The sequence below is a fragment of the Myxocyprinus asiaticus genome, chromosome 6 (assembly GCF_019703515.2).
Source record: "Myxocyprinus asiaticus isolate MX2 ecotype Aquarium Trade chromosome 6, UBuf_Myxa_2, whole genome shotgun sequence".
In the NCBI taxonomy this organism is placed as follows: domain Eukaryota; kingdom Metazoa; phylum Chordata; class Actinopteri; order Cypriniformes; family Catostomidae; genus Myxocyprinus; species Myxocyprinus asiaticus.
Genome location: NC_059349.1, coordinates 620659 through 637542, shown reverse-complemented (window position 1 = coordinate 637542; position 16884 = coordinate 620659). Strand labels below are relative to the sequence as shown.

The 16884-nt window shown below is 35.6% G+C and overlaps 2 protein-coding genes across 2 annotated transcripts in view; both read right to left on the bottom strand.

Moving 5' to 3' along the window:
* LOC127442939 (gastrula zinc finger protein XlCGF17.1-like) overlaps positions 1–16884 on the bottom strand; it is a 144091-nt gene that overhangs the window by 54557 nt on the left and 72650 nt on the right. The window lies entirely within an intron of this gene.
* Positions 259–9008, bottom strand: LOC127442952 (zinc finger protein 239-like). Its single transcript, XM_051701388.1, has 3 exons — positions 8632–9008; positions 8398–8541; positions 259–1475 (listed from the first exon to the last, which is right to left on the bottom strand). The coding sequence occupies exons 2-3, from the start codon at positions 8489–8491 to the stop codon at positions 544–546; spliced, it is 1026 nt and encodes a 341-aa protein (XP_051557348.1). The 5' UTR covers positions 8492–8541; positions 8632–9008; the 3' UTR covers positions 259–543.

The window sequence follows — 16884 nt, the reverse complement described above, 5'->3', positions numbered from 1 at the left end:
TGTATTTTAGAATGGATATCAAAGATCTATCGGGAGCAGCACAATTTCCACAGCATTCTTTACGTGTATCACCCTTCAAACAATTTCATGGCACGAAAATGCGACGGGACTACACATCACACAGTGTTTTAATGACACACACACAGATTATGTACTATCACATTTACTATCAGTATCCACTATAGCTTTCCAGCCTCTCCAGATCGTTCTATCATCAGACAATACATTAAACACAAGCAACATATCAACAACACCTCAAACATTTTAGTATGTTCTTTAATGAAAGCAAGAAAAACTGACCTTTTGAACAAAAATAATTAACAGTCAATGTGACAAATTTGCTTATTTAATTAGAGATCTAAAAATTATGTGGAGTCCTTAAATGAAATTCAAAATGTATTTAGTCTTTTTTTATTTCCAAGTTTCATTAGATATTTATTAGAAGATTTTATATAAAAGAATTCATACAGAATTTGTTGCATTTCACAGCATCAACAGCAATAGTTTGACTTCCTTATAGAGGTGAATAAAGATGAACTTTGCTCACTTTGACAACCCTGGACAATGATTTTTTCTATGAGTCAGTAGAGAACTTGATTGGGCGAAACTCTTCCCACATGAAGTGCAGTGGTATGGTCTCTCACCAGTATGCACTCTTTCATGTTTCTTCAAGACTTCTGATGTAATGAAACTCTTTCCACATGAAGTGCAGTGGTATGGCCTCTCACCAGTATGCATTCTCTCATGCTTTTTCAAGACTCCTGATGAGCTGAAACTCTTCCCACATGAAGTGCAGTGGTAAGGCCTCTCTCCAGTGTGCACTCTCTCATGTGCTTTCATGTCTCCTGAATTAGTGAAACTCTTTCCACAATGTGAACACTTGTAAGGTTTTTCTCCAGTGTGGATTCTTTTGTGACGTTCCAAGTTAGAAGCTCTGTAAAAGGCCTTCCCACATTCAAAGCACACATGATCTCTCACACCGGTGTGTTTTTTCTGGTGCTCTTTAAAATTGTACAGATGTGAAAAACTTTTTCCACAAAGTGAACACAAGTAAGGTTTCTCATTTGCATGAATTCTCAAGTGTGTTCTTAAGAGTGAAGCTGAAGAAAATGTTTTGCAGCACTGATCACAGCTATATGACTTTTCTCCAGAGTGCAAGGACAGATGATTTTTGAGACCACATGCCCATTTGAAACTCTTCCCACACTGATGGCATGTGAAAGGCTTCTCTCCAGTGTGAATTCTCATATGCCTATTAAGACTTGATTTACATGTAAAACTCTTCCCACACTGATGGCAGGTGAAATAAAGTTTTACTCTTGTTCTTTTAGTTCTTTTTTGTGAGAAATAATTTTCAGCCTGTGAGCCACTAAAAGTGTTTTGTTCCGTTTTGAAACTATAAAGTGTCTGATCTGGATGGTGTTTCTCTTCCACTTCATTCAGTTCTTGACTTTCCTCTTTAACGTCCATCAGATCTAAAATGAAAAGATAAAAAGGACAAATATTAAAATTGAGGAATTAAAACTCACCCCATATTTTATAATAATAATAATTCCTTTCATTTATATAGTGCTTTTCTAGACACTCAAAGCGTTTTACATAGTATAGGGGGAATCTCCTCAACCACCACCAGTGTGCAGCATCCACCTAGATGATGCAACGGCAGCCATAGTGCGCCAGAACGCCCACCACACACCAGCTATTGATGGAGAGGAGAGTGATGTAGCCAATTCAGGGATGGAGATTATTAGGAGGCCATGATAGAAAAGGGCCAATGGGAGGAATTTGGCCAGGACACTGGGGTTATACCACTACACTTTACGAGAAGTGCCCTGGGATTTTTAATGACCAGAGAGAGTCAGGTCCTTGGTTTAACATCTCATCCAATTCTTTTTTACAGTATAGTGTCCCTGTCACTATACTGGGGCATTAGGACCCACATAGACCTGCTGGACTCCCTAATACCACTTCCAGCAGCAACCTTAGTTTTCCCCAGGAGGTCTCCCATCCAGATACTGGCCAGGCTCAACCCTGCTTAGCTTTATGGGTAACCAGGCAAGAGCTGCAGGGTGATATGGCTGCTGAATTTATAGCAGAAATCTACAAGTTTCAAGAATCTACTTTAATGTGATGTTTTTATGTGTGATCTAAGCTGCAAGGTTTCAGTAATTCAATGTTACGTGCATTTAGTTTTATTTTTAAAACCATTTTCTATACTGTTTTTCTAGGTTGATTATAGTTACTTCTACTCCTCAAGGGATGCACTCTTTATTTTTAACCCTTAAGCCACCTTTTCACTGTCTCTGACTTTCGCATATAACTGTTGTATTTCTCCCTTTAGTGGCAGTCGTGATGAATTGTCATTTTGCTCAAAATGGATTTGGTTCATTTTTAGGGAGAAGCTACCAAAGGTTTACCTCAGAATGACATTACTGTGCATGATTTTGTTGAGCAGATGAATGAATTCAATAAAATTCAGGATTAATATTCACTCAGTATTTATTAACAACAGTATTATTTATCATTATTACTGTTTTTATAGTTAATATTATGATAATAAACAGCAACAACAACCCTAATTCAGCAAATGTGAATCAGAAATTCATAAATGTGATTATAAATATGTAGGTTTTGCGTGTGCAGAAATAATTGACACATAATCACGTTTACAGTAATTCCAAAAGCTTTTTGTGATATTTGCAAGGTCAACAATCATTTCGGACTTCTACATTTTTAATTGTCCAAAATTCAGAAGTATTAATATTATTAGTTTATAAAAAAGTTTATAAAAAGCTGATAGTTTTGCATGAATACATCACTTCCGGTCGGGCGGTCGCATACGGTCTAGTTGCACGAGTTGAAATATTTTAACGCAGCTGAGGCTCAAATCAGATCTGAAAATGTCGCATCCAGAGACAGTCGGAACCTCATGCACCCCCGTGTGACTCTCCATTGGAATTGAATGACTTACGGTCTATCGTCTGTCAGATGCAGTGAAAAGACGGCTTTAAATGCATGAGAATGTTCCCAATACTCTTACATATTCAGGGCTTTAGAGATCCAGCACTTATATCTATCAAAAATGGATCTACAAAATGCCCAGATAGAGTAAAATGTTCAAAATATTTTCAAGACAATTAGAAAATAATAGAATAAAATATATTTTGATGTTTTTATTTTTCATATATCAAAGAGATAATGCAACAAATCAGGACAAATCTAGAACAAGGTTGATTATTTTCACACTGCAATTTCATGAGATGCAGATGGCTGTCAAACATATTGAGCTACACATAATTTACACATAAGCTACACAAGTATTTTCAAGCACTTGTTGCGTCTAAATAGATTACATTATTTCAGTAGTACACACAAATGACAAGTCATATCATACTTTTCATGTGCTGTACTTGCTATAAGTTTACTTCAATGTTGTTTCGTCATCAAATAACAATGTCAATCACTGAAACAACAGTGCCACCTTGAGTAAGAAATAGCATGTATATTATGTATGTGTACACGCATATGGAACAAAGATAATTCACCATTGTAGATCATTCATGGTTAAATAAATTTCTTCAGAAAGGATATGATAAGTGTGGGTGAGAAACAGATCAATATTTAAGTAAATTTTTGTTAGAAATCCTCCTCCCTAAATCAGTAGGGAGCGATATGCATAAAGAATGTGAATCACCAAAAACACAAGAATGTGAAAGTGAAAGTGGAGATTGTCTGAAGAGGGAGGAGAATTTAAAGTAATAATTGATTAAAATATTCATCTGTTTTTCACCCACACTTATATCCCTTCTGAAGACATGGATTTAACCACTGGAGTCTTATGGATTACTTTTATGATGACGTATGTGATTTTTGGAGCGTAAAAATTTTGGCACCCATTCACTTGAATTGTATGGACCAAAAGAGCTGAAATATTCTTCTAAAAATCTTCATTTGTGTTCTGCTGAAGAAAGAAAGTCATACACACCCGGCATGGCATAAGGGTGAGTAAATTATGAGAGAATTGTCATTTTTGGGTGAACTATCCCTTTAAACCATTATTAATTTTTATGTAAATTTTTTTGTCTTTTTTTGTGTTACACAATTTATAAGAAAGAGATTGAAGAATACTAAAGAGGTGTGGGCACAACTCAGTAAAATGGATGAGGTACAGGTGGTTGAATGAAGTCAAGGGTCACTAAAGACCCGAGGTATGTGTTTAAGGGTTAACAGTGATTTAATATACACCTATCAGCCACAACATTAAAACCACCTGCCTAATTTTGTGTAGGTCCCCCTCGTGCCACCAAACAGCACCAACCCCCATTTCAGAATAGCATTCCAAGATGCTATACTTCTCACCACAATTGTACAGTGCGGTTATCTGAGTTACCATAGACTTTGTCAGTTTGAACCAGTCTGGCCATTCTCTGTTGACCTCTCTCATCAACAAGGCGGTTATGTCCGCAGAACTGCCCCCCACTGGATATTCTGGAGTAAATTCTAGAGACTGTTGTGCATGAAAATCCCAAGAGATCAGCAGTTACAGAAATACTCAAACCAGAACGTCTGACACCAACAATCATCCATGCGATTATCTAATCAGCCAATCGTGTGGCAGCAGTGCATAAAATCATGCAGATATGGGACAGGAGCTTCAGTTAATGTTCACATCAACCATCAGAATGGGGAAAAAATTTGATCTCAGTGATTTTGACCGTGGCATGATTGTTGGTGCCAGATGGGCAGGTTTGAGTATTTCTGTAACTGATGATCTCCTGGGATTTTCACACACAACAGTCTCTACAATTTACTCAGAATGGTGCAAAAAACAAAAAACATCCAGTGAGCGTCAGTTCTGTGGACGGAAATACCTTGTTGATGAGAGAGGTCAACAGAGAATGGCCAGACTGGTTCGAACTGACAAAGTCTATGGGAACTCAGATAACCGCTCTGTAGCATGAGGGGGACCTACACAATATTAGGCAGGTGGTTTTAATGTTGTGGCTGATCGGTGTATATACAGCTCTGGAAAAATGTTGAGACCACTGCAAAATTATCAGTTTCTCTGGATTTACCATTTATAGATATGTGTTTGAGTAAAATGACATTTTTTGTTTTATTCTACAAAGTACTGAAATAATTTCTCCCAAATTCCAAATAAAAACATTGTCATTTAGAGCATTTAATTGCAGAAAACGACAACTGGTCAAAATAACAAAAAAGATGCAGTGTTTTCAGACCTCGAATAATGCAAAGAAAACAAGTTCATATTCATTTTTAAACAACACAATACTAATGTTTTAACATAGGAAGAGTTCAGAAATCAATATTTGGTGGAATAACTCTGATTTTCAATCACAGCTTTCATGCATCTTGGCACGCTCTCTACCAGTCTTTCACATTGCTGTTGGGTGACTTTATGCCATTCCTAGTGCAAAAATTCAAGCAGCTCGGCTTTGTTTGATGGCTTGTGGCAATCCATCTTCCTCTTGATCACATTCCAGAGGTTTTCAATGGGGTTCAGATCTGGAGATTGGGCTGGCCATGACAGAGTCTTGATCCGGTGGTCCTCCATCCACACCTTGATTGACCTGGCTGTGTGGCATAAAGCATTGCCCTGCTGGAAAAAACAATCCTCAGAGTTGTGGAACATCGTCAGAGCAGAATGAAGCAGGTTTTCTTCCAGGATAACCTTGTACGTGGCTTGATTCATGCATCCTTCACAGAGACGATTCTGCCCGATTCCAGCCTTGCTGAAGCACCCCCAGATCATCACCGATCCTCCACCAAATTTCACAGTGGGTGTGAGACACTGTGGCTTGAAGGCCTCTCCAGGTCTCAGTCTAACCATCAGATGACCAGGTGGAGGATCGTTGATGATTTCTAAATTCAAATTGCACTTTAAACTAAACGAAAAAAGCAATAAAACAACCAAGTGTTCATAAAATCTTATTTAACCACCTACCCAAATCCAAACATTTACCATCTCCAATGGCTCCATTTGCATCACGGAATCCGCAACGCATGCCAACCACGAGGAAATAAAGCGTATTAAACTCATAGCACCTCCCGAGATGATCGGAGACAATTTGCAGCATTCTCATATATTACATTATTCTTGCAAACAGTTTTCAGATGATTGAAACAGAGAAAATGAGTGAAAACGTTACTTGCACTTGTTCCACGAGACAGGCTCGGGCTACACGCCTCTGAACAAACAGCAAATCAGACACGAGCTATGACATCTTTTCTTTAGTCTGTTCTTAAAAATATAATAAAGTGTGTTTCTTCAAGTGCATGTCTTTGTGACTAACAGCATTTCTTTTCATGTGTACACGAGACGTCTTACAGGTTGCCCGCCTGTTGCGGGTAGATGAGAAAAATTACCCACGCATGAAACGACGAGCATGAGACGAGGTGATGTAGATGTGGAATAAGTGGAGCTGGAGCTGCCGCTCCGCTGAAGCAAACTTGCGTGTCAAGCATCTTTAAAGGAAACACCCCGTGTTAAATCTTAAATGCAGTTATATTTAATGCGTTATAGCTTTATTAAAGTTCAAATAATACGGAAGCAGGTCATGTAAATAACTACAAACTCCGAAACTGGCATTCTGCTGTGCGGTTAGCACCTCTTCTATGAGTTGCGTGAAGTGTCCTGATATAAGAGGGAGAGATTGAAACTACACCTGGCTGATGCACACTCTGGCGCAGGGACGCTCGTCCCTTGAGTGCACACGCTTAATGCAGCTAGATTATAACGTGATGGCTCGTGACTTATTGAATCATAATAAATGTGTCACTCTGCATTTCTTATTGTGAAGACAATTGGCAATACAATGCTTTATTAATAAGAGAGAGTTTGTTTTTTTGGGAGTTAAAGATAGATTGAAGTGAACAGAAAGGTAAGAGAAGGTAGTCTTCACCCCATTATACACTGCAACAAAATACGTTTTTGAATTGTTTTTGTTTTGGCTTGTTTTTTAATATTAATATCTAAAACTCCTTTAAAACAACATACATTTACTTTAGCAGCTATACTGCAGAATAAAAAATTGTTATCTGAGAATGTTGAATATAATATTAAAAATACAAATATTTTAAAATATCTAGAAAATCCTTTAAAAAAGATGCATTCACCTGAGAAGCAGCATATAAGATATTTAGACTTGCTTTTAGAGAATTGATCTTGAATATAAGTATATTTTGTGTTTACTGCACTCGCAGAAGTATAACCAAGTGAAAAAATACACTTATATACAAAATTCACTTATATTTAAGATACCTTTTCTTTAAGCTAGTCTAAATATCTTATATGTTGCTTCTCAAGTAAATGTATCTTGTTTTATGGATTTTTAGACCATCTGAAATGGAAAACATGACAAAAACACTTAGGACACAATAGGATTTTTTGCAGTGAATTTCTTTACTGAATTAAACTTAATAAAAAGTATTTTCCCCCCCTTTAATTCAGTGAATGTCATTTAGAGGTATTTTTAAAAGATGATTTTGTACTCTTTATTGTTAAAAGGATGTATTAAACATGCTTACTAAGTCAGGGCACAAGCTGAATAATCAGTTAAGAGCTAATGATTAATTGTTGCAATAATCGCCATATAGTCAAATAATCGTTAGATTAATCAATTATCAAAAATAATCGTTAGTTGCAGCCCTAGAGGTAAGTGTCTTGAGTGCCTGTGATGAACCTTAATGCTTGGTTGTTAGTTTAAAGCCTTTTAAAGCTATTTCCTAGCTTTAGTAGAGTAGTACTAATACGATCAATCACGTAGTGCTGTTGAATGTAAACACTGCCTGACGCTGACTCACTTCACGTCACCAACTGGCTCACATTACACACAAAAACACACACACACACACACACACACACACACACACACACACACACATATATATATATATGTATAGGCCTACTATAAAAAATCATTACTTTTTATAGTAAACATTTATATAATTTAAACGTTAAAAAAAAATATTCATTATGTTTTATAGTAGGCCTAATTACCTCAAACATAACCTATATATTACCAGTGTTCAAAGAGCCACTTTCTACCACATTCAGTGCAATATAGAAAACCGATATAATCAATTGTGTTGTCACTGTCAAAGACACTGTCAACTAATAAATACCACGAGTGTTGAACATCACACACACACTTTAAAAAAACAAGAGAGATATCCAATATTAATTCCAAAACTGCTCCAGTGAGAAGTCAAAGACTTGATCACCCTCTTTAGCGTTTTGCTGTTAAGTGATGTAGATAAATCAGATAAACTAGTATTTTTTGTTATAATTGAGTAGCGCTGAACTACAGCAACTTGATGTGGTGAAGTTTTATTTCTTTAATCTTCATTAACAGACAATAATGAATGAACACAAACCTTTTTGTTCCTCAGTCTCTTCATCTTTCATGGCATTTGAACTGCATGGTTCTGGATAACTCATGTCCTCACTCTCTTCTTTAATAAACATCATTTTACAATGATTTATCACTCAGATCTCAGTTGTAACACCTGGAGTTATTCCTGTTCGTGTTGAAACAAGTCTTCGTTTAGGATGATGAGAATAATGCAGCATTTATAAACACGAATCTCAATTTACATACTTCTACTCACTTCTTATTTACAGCACTGTTTAATCTCTAATGTACGTGTATGCAGTTAGCCCGTATTATTCAATGTCGGATGCTGGATATTCCTACTTGATCCGGTTTTCAAACATGCGGCGGTCTATTGTCCGATACTCGAATAATGTAGAAACAAACAAAACTACAATGGCAGTAGTTTTTACAGGTTTATGAGTATAAATACAGAAGATTGTTTACCGTTTTTCACGTCTCTGCAAACGTGTGCTAAACATCATATAATACGGAAACTTTGGTGTGTGTATTTCACTCACTGATGGATTTTATTCTCTTAAAAATTAAATGTTTATAGTAACTCTGCAAATCTCCCAGAGCGCCGCCATGTTTTCGTGACGTCATACAACAGCATTTCGGAGGGGACATTTCTTCTTTTTCTTCTTCTTCTTCTTCTGTTAACGTTTTTTTTGTCGGTTGGCAAACCAGCTTACGGTACGTTTCCGCCACCTGCCAGGCTTGAGTGTGAAGCGACAATGTAGGATAGTGAGTAAATTTCCCAAATATAATAAATTTTTTTTAATGCCTAATCTTATAAAAAAAATGTAAAAATAAATAAATAAATAAAGAAAAAATAAAACATCTTTTGTAAATACTTAACTCCTATTAAACAGGCTATTTCCTTTATATAATTGAGTGCTTTATATTTTCTTGATTGTTGAGGAGCATGTTGCAAAAGATTCTACCCCACATTGCAATGCTTTTGTGGCCCAGCTTGACCAACCAATCAAAAGCTAATAGCCAGCCTTGCACTGGCCAGGAAGTTTTTTTTTTTATTTTTATTTATTTATTTATTTATTTATTTATTTATTTATTTATTTATTTTTTATTACAGAACAAGAACACTTACAACAAAATATACATACAATGATCACAATGAACTCTGATACAATTATAGTAGCAACAAAAAGTAAAATTATAAAGAAAGAATAAACAATAACAAATAATAATAATTAACCAAATAAAACCAGGGGATAACTTAAAATGAATTAACAAGAGAAAAGGTTTCAAGTATTCTATACATTCGTTTTGCCTTTTTATTTCTTATATCTTTTAGAGTCTCAATATAATGCATCAGTTCAGTTTTAAATGGTATGATGTTAGGTTTATTGTTTGCCCATTTTTGTTTGTGTATATGGTATTTTCCATATATAATTAACAGATTTATCACCAAATTTTGTTCCAAACTCTTAAATAATAAAAATATATCTTTACCAGTTAGTCGAATCTTTAATTTTGTGTGTTTAAGTATTAAATATTCAATATCAATCCAAAAAAGTTGGGTAAACACACATTCAAAGAATATGTGTTTTATGGATTCTTCTTCTAAGTCACAAAAAACACATGTAGTCTTCGTGTCCCTAAAAAATCTTGAGACTACTTGTCTCACTGGGTAAATTAAATGAATAATTTTATACGTGACTTCTTTAACTTTATTGGTGAGACAGTATTTACTAGGTAACTTCCAGACCTTTTTCCATTCAATCTGATTATACAATGAATTCCAATATGGTTTGCTTTTAGGTAACGATGTATTTCTGCATATTGTTTTTATAAATAAGTTGTTACATTTTTTATCTAAAATCTCCACACCATTAATACTTATCTGAGTATTATATACAGAAATACACTCAGAGGATATATCACCCAATAAGAGTTGAATAAGGCCACCAGGAATGGCATCAAAAACTATTGCAAACTCTTTAGCAGTCACCGGAATCTTATAGTAATTAAGGAATTCACAATAATTAAAAAGTTGTCCATTACTCTTAAATAACTGTCTCACCAGTACAATACCGTTATCATACCAGTTTCTAAAAAATAAAGATTTGTTTTTAAACACAATATTCTTGTTATTCCATATTACACATTTGTGTGGAGAGATTTATAATTATGTTTATAAATGAGCATCCATAACAAAAAAGCCTGTCTATGAAAACAAGATAGCTTTATCGGAACCTTGTTTACATCAAAATTACATCTCAAAAAAAATTCCAAACTTCCCAACTTTCCAAAAATCAGGTCAGGTATAATGTTCCATATTTTGTCTTTAAAGCATAAATAATTCTTTATCCATTTATTCTTAAATACGCAATTAGCAGTATTAAAATCAAGTACATTCAGACCACCTTCTTCAATTGGACTGCACAGAATCGTCTTTTTTAAATAGTGCGGTCTGTTCTTCCAGATGAAATTAAACAAAACAGTATCTACTTCTTTTATAACTGATTGTGGAACGTCTAATGCAAGAGCTGTATAAACTAAGCGCGATAACCCTTCAGTTTTAGATAATAATATTCTACCTTTCAATGATAGATCTCTCATTAACCATGAATTTAATTTTTGTTTAATTTTCCCAATAATTGGTGTAAAATTCAAATTATTTCTCTCCTTCTGATCTTTACAGATCTTGATACCTAAATAATCTACCACCTCCTTCACTGGTATACCATGTATGCTATCAACGTTACAAGTTCTCAAAGGAAACAAAACACATTTTTTGATGTTTAAAAATAAACCAGATACAGATAAGAAAGTATGAAGACAATCAATAGCTTTTTTTATTTCAATTTCATTTAGCAAAAAAAGGGTAGTATCGTCCGCTAATTGGGAGCATTTTATTTCTTTCTTCAAAAGTGTAATACCGCAAAATGTATCTCTTTTAATATGTATGGCCATAGTTTGTGTTACAAGTAAAAAAAGAAAGGGTGAGATTGGGCAGCCCTGTCGTATGCCTCTATTGATTTTAAACCTTGATGTTGTTCCATATGTCAACTTAATTGAACTGTTACAGTCATTATATAATGTTCGAATAGCTCGTTTAAAGAATTCTCCAAAACCAAAAAAATTTAAGGTCTCCAACATGAAATTATGATCAATAGTATCAAATGCTTTAAAAAAATCAACAAACAAAATAAAACTATTATCTGTAATAAAATCGTTGTAATCAATTAAATCCAAAATGAGCCTTATATTATTACAAATGTGTCGACCTTTCATAAATCCCGACTGACAATCATCAATAATGGGATCAATACAATCCTTTAATCTTTCAGCAAATATACTTGCGAAAATTTTTGCATCATTATTAATCAATGTAATCGGGCGCCAATTTTCTAAAAGTAATAAATTTTTATTGGGCTTTGGTAATAAAGTTATCAAACCTTGTCTCAGTGAACTTGGTAAATAACCGTATTGTATAGCCTCTCTAAAAACAGCTAACAAAAAAGGTGACAACTCGTTTTGGAAATATTTATAAAATTCGCTAATTAAACCATCATTCCCGGGTGACTTATTGTCTTTAAGTTTGTTAATACAATGAAGTACTTCATTTAGAGATATCTCTTGGTCACACATTTTCATAGAAGACTCACTTATCCTTTTAGCATCCTCTTTAATAGAATCCAAGAATGACTGTGCATTACTCAATTTGTCGTCATAAGAATACAATTTCTCATAAAATTTTGCCACATATCTTGATATTTCCATAATATTTTCTGTTAACTGTCCATTAATATTCAGTTTGACCATAGATGTGATTTCTACATTTCTTTTTTCCATGTTAAAAAAATATTTTGTACTTTTTTCTCCTTCCTCTAACCATTTCTTCCTTGATCTAATAAAGGCACCCTTTGCTTTATATTCATATATTTTATCTAAATCTAATTGTAATTGTAATAATTTATTTTTCCCTTCTTGATCTAAATTGCAATTTCCAGAGAGATTTATTATTTCACATATAATTTATTCTTCATTTTTTTTCCTCTGTTTTGCCATTTCTTTTCCTCTCCTTATGGCTAAAGCTCTTATTTTATATTTCATGAATTCCCAATTTAAACCGAAAGTATTTGTTGAGTGTGCCTCATTCCAACAATCTATAATAATATTTTTAACATCCTCTCTGAACTGCTCATCTTTCAGTATGTTTTGGTTCATTTTCCAGTACGTAATTGTTTTTACGTCACTGGATTTTGTTGTATCTAGTGAGAGAAAAATGCCTTTGTGATCTGTAAGAACAGACGGCTCTATAGAGACCTCTTTAACAAAATTCACTAAATACCTTGAAATTAACCAATAATCTATACGTGACTGCTGAGTAAGGTTCCTTTTACACCATGTAAATTGAATTTTATCTGGATACTTATGTCTCCATATATCAATTAAGTCAAAAGTAGAACATAAATTATTCAATTCTGGAAGAACAGACCTGACATTTGGACGAGGAGGAAAACAATCCTTTTCAGAATCCCATATTGTATTAAAATCTCCTCCAATTACTAATTTTGCATTGCTAAACTTTTCTATTATTTTTTGAATCTGATCTTCGAAATGTAAAAAAAAAGCTTTATTTTGCGTGGTAAAGTTTGTTGCATAGACATTTCCCAAAATAAAAATTTCAGCATTCTTTTCTATTACCAATATCACCCATCGACCTGAGTCATGCAATTTAGTTTGAATTATTTTCCCTTTAAATGTACCTTTTAAAACTGCAACACCAGCTGATCGATTATTCCCATATGACATCCATAAATCATCCCCCCATTGACTCTTCCAAAAATTATAATCTGACAAAGAAGCATGTGTTTCTTGAATATAATAAAAGTCACATTTAAATTTCTTGCAAAATAAAAATACTGCTTTCCTTTTCAGCAAATCACGGATTCCCCTGACATTTATAGAACAAACTGACAAAGATACCAATGTGCTGTATTAACAATACCTTACCAAAAGTGAAACAAAATATGTTCCCATCACCTCAATAATGTAACTACAACCCATATTGACCTTAATAATACTTAACTTAAGATCTTTAAGAACTCTGATGTACAGCATATGAACATTTTGGATATATTTCAATAATATCTGTATGAGCATTTCTGTCCTCAACGTAGTCCATTCCACGTAATGACTGTACTTGTTAAAGACACATAGTCCACTAAAGTTGTGACCACATGCATTTCTTATTCAAGATACTGTATTTGCACACAATTGTATTCAGTATTTAGGCATATATCTCTTTTCCATCAACGAAGGCTCGTACGCCGACGAAGTAAGCCTTCTTTCCTACCTGCCGAGCAGCCTCCACTTTTGGCCACAGTTGTTTACGTACGGCTTTGTCCATAGTTGTTAAATCCTCTCCAAATCGTATCTCCTTTGTCTTCAGATAGGAACTCGTTTTCGCAGCTTTCCAAAGCATATCACGTGAGGATCTGGACACAAACTGGATGATGACAGTTCTCGCTTTCACGGCATTTCCTTCAAGTTTTCTCCCAAGCCGGTGTACGATATCTACATCTTGTTGAAGTTTGCTGGTAAGTTCTGGAAGAACTGCACAACAAATATCTACCACTCGTGCCTTTATGTCTTCGCCTGCCTGTTCCACTAGTCCATACATTCTCAGATTCTATCTTCTTTTGTAACGTTCTACCTCGTTAAGCCTGGCTTCAATCTCCGATATTTTCTTACCATGTGCACCGCTGACCTCATGATTTATTTTCATCTCCTCCTTAACATTTTTCATGTCTTTTTTGACGTCTTTTACTTCATTGAAGAGGAATTCTGTCGTTTTCTTCAGAGCTTCAATGCTCACCGTATTTGCCCTTAAGAGTTCCTCTAATCCGTTGACTCTCTCATTTATGCATCGCACGATGTTTTCTTGAATTTCAGACAAGGAAGGTTCATGTTTACCTTTCTTCGGATCAGGAGTGCTGGGGGTCGAATCCGGTAATGTAGCAAATGAAGTGTTATGCACCGAATATGAGTGCAATGCTTGAAAGTCAGTACCGCAAATGTGTACTTCATCATCTTTGCTTTTCATCTTTGTTAGCGACTTTGTTAGGCTTTTTTCTTTGGTTTTACTTTCTCTCTCTTTCCGTTTTTCCGCCATGGAAGCTTATTGGGTTACACATCGGCGAGTTGCAAAGTTGAAGAAAAAGTTACAGCACCTGATTAACTTTATAATTAGTTATAAGACCTTACATCTGGATGTCCGTGACTGGCCAATTTATTAAACAAAAAGAACAATTTAAAGTGAAGGAACAAACTTTTATCCTCAGCTTCTCAAAACAACCTCCTCACCGGTCGCCATCTTGCGCGCCCCCTGGCCAGGAAGTTTCGATACATATTATAATAATATATTACACTGCCTGGCAAAAATATATAAAAGAGTCACTGTTAGGATTTAAATAAGCATATACTATAGTATATTTTTATATATTATAGTATATTTTTATACATCAAACATAGAAAATGTACTTATATAGAATAGCCTGAACATTATGTAATCCAGGAAAGAGAATATGAGGCTGTGAGGCCTAAGTGCTTATGCTGTGAGAAACACACGGGGCACTCAGCTGTAACAAACACAATGGTGCAAGGCAGAGAGAGCGCATTCCTAAGGCACCGAATGGCACAGCCAATAGTCAAAGTTATTATGCTTAAACTGTTCTATTCTATTTACTTAAAATGTATACTTTCATTATAAATGAATTTAAAAGGTTATTTAAAAAACAAAAAACAGACTGATTGCCAGAATTCCACCATTAAAAAGAAGCCAGAGAGTCTGTGAAATAATGGTGGCAGACAGAGAAAGTGGAAAAGCACGCCTATTGGCTAAAATGACAAGAGAGGTGTGCTTATGAGGTAATTCATGATAACAGAAGTTTGGAATGAGAGAGTCAGATGGACAGCCTGCATCTCAGGTTTTGTTGTTTTGCTCAATAAAGCCTAACCTTTGACACCTGGAACTCCTGACTTCGAGAGTTTTCTTGCATAAGAGGGAAAGAGACATCAATATTCCACAACAATACTTAAGAGCCTATGATTGGATCATTATTGCAGTGATTAATATGTTTCAGATGGCAACAATTATTTGAACCCTAACTGATGCAGTATGTAACTTCTCATTTCTTTTTCTTTTTTCTCCCAATTTGGAATGCACAATTCCCAATGTGCTTTTTTTTTTTTTAAGTCCTTGTGGTCACGAAGTGATTCACCTCAATCCTGGTGGCAGAGGACGAATCCCAGTTGCCTCCGCGTCTGAGACCGTCAACCCGCGCATCTTATCACGTGGCCTGTTGAAGACGTGTGGAGACATAGCACGTGTGGAGGCTTCACGCCATCCACCGCGGCATCCAAGCTCAACTCACCACGCACCCCACCAAGAACGAACCACATTATAGCGACCACGAGGAGGTTACCCCATGTGACTCTACCCTCCCTAGCAACCGGGCCAATTTGGTTGCCTAGGAGACCTGGCTGGAGTCACTCAGCACACCCTGGAATTTGAACTAGCGAACTAGCCAACTCCAGGGGTGGTAGCCAGATTCTTTTACCACTGAGATACCCAGGCCCCAGCTTCTCATTTCTTAAACAACCATGTCAGAAGATGTACCCCATGGTTGTGGAAAAGATGTTACTGTGTTTCAGAAGCGGCAAATTATTGGCCTGCATCAAGCAAAGAAAACAACTATGGACATTGCTGAAATCACTGGAATGAACTGTCCAACGCATTATTAAAACCTGGAAAGATAGTGGTGAACCGTAAGCTTCACAGAAGAAATGTGGTTGTAAATAATCTGAATGATCGTGATCGGAGATCACTAAAATGCTTGGAGTAGTCACATCGTAAAAAATTGACAGTAGAACTCACAGCTATGTTTAAAAGTGAAAGTAAGAGCATTTCCATACGCACAATGTGACGAGAACTTACAGGATTGGGACTAAACAGCTGTGTGGCCACAAGAAAGCCACTTGTTAGTGAGGCTAGTTGGAAAAAAAACTACTTCAGTTTGCTAGGGAGCATAAAGATTGGTTGTGTCTAGAAGGGATCCCTCTCTTGTCATCTTCTCACGCATGCGTATTCTGTTAAGATGCTTTCGCCTGTGCTTTTTTGCTCGCATCTCAGCATATTCCAGGATGACAATGCCAAGATTCAACGGGCTCAAATTGTGAAAGAGCGGTTCCTGGTGCATGAGGAATAATTTTCACACATGGATAGGCTACCATAGAGTCCTCCTGACCTTAACCCCCTTGAAAGTCTTTGGGATGTGCTGGAGAAGACTTTACGAAGTGGTTTGACTCTCCCGTCATCAATTTAAGATCTCGGCCAAAAATTAATTCCACTCTGTACGGAAATAAATGTTGTGATGTTGCATAAGGTTGTCGAAACAATGCCACAAAGAATGCGTGCCATAATAAAAGCTAAAAGCGGTCCAAAGAAATATTAGAG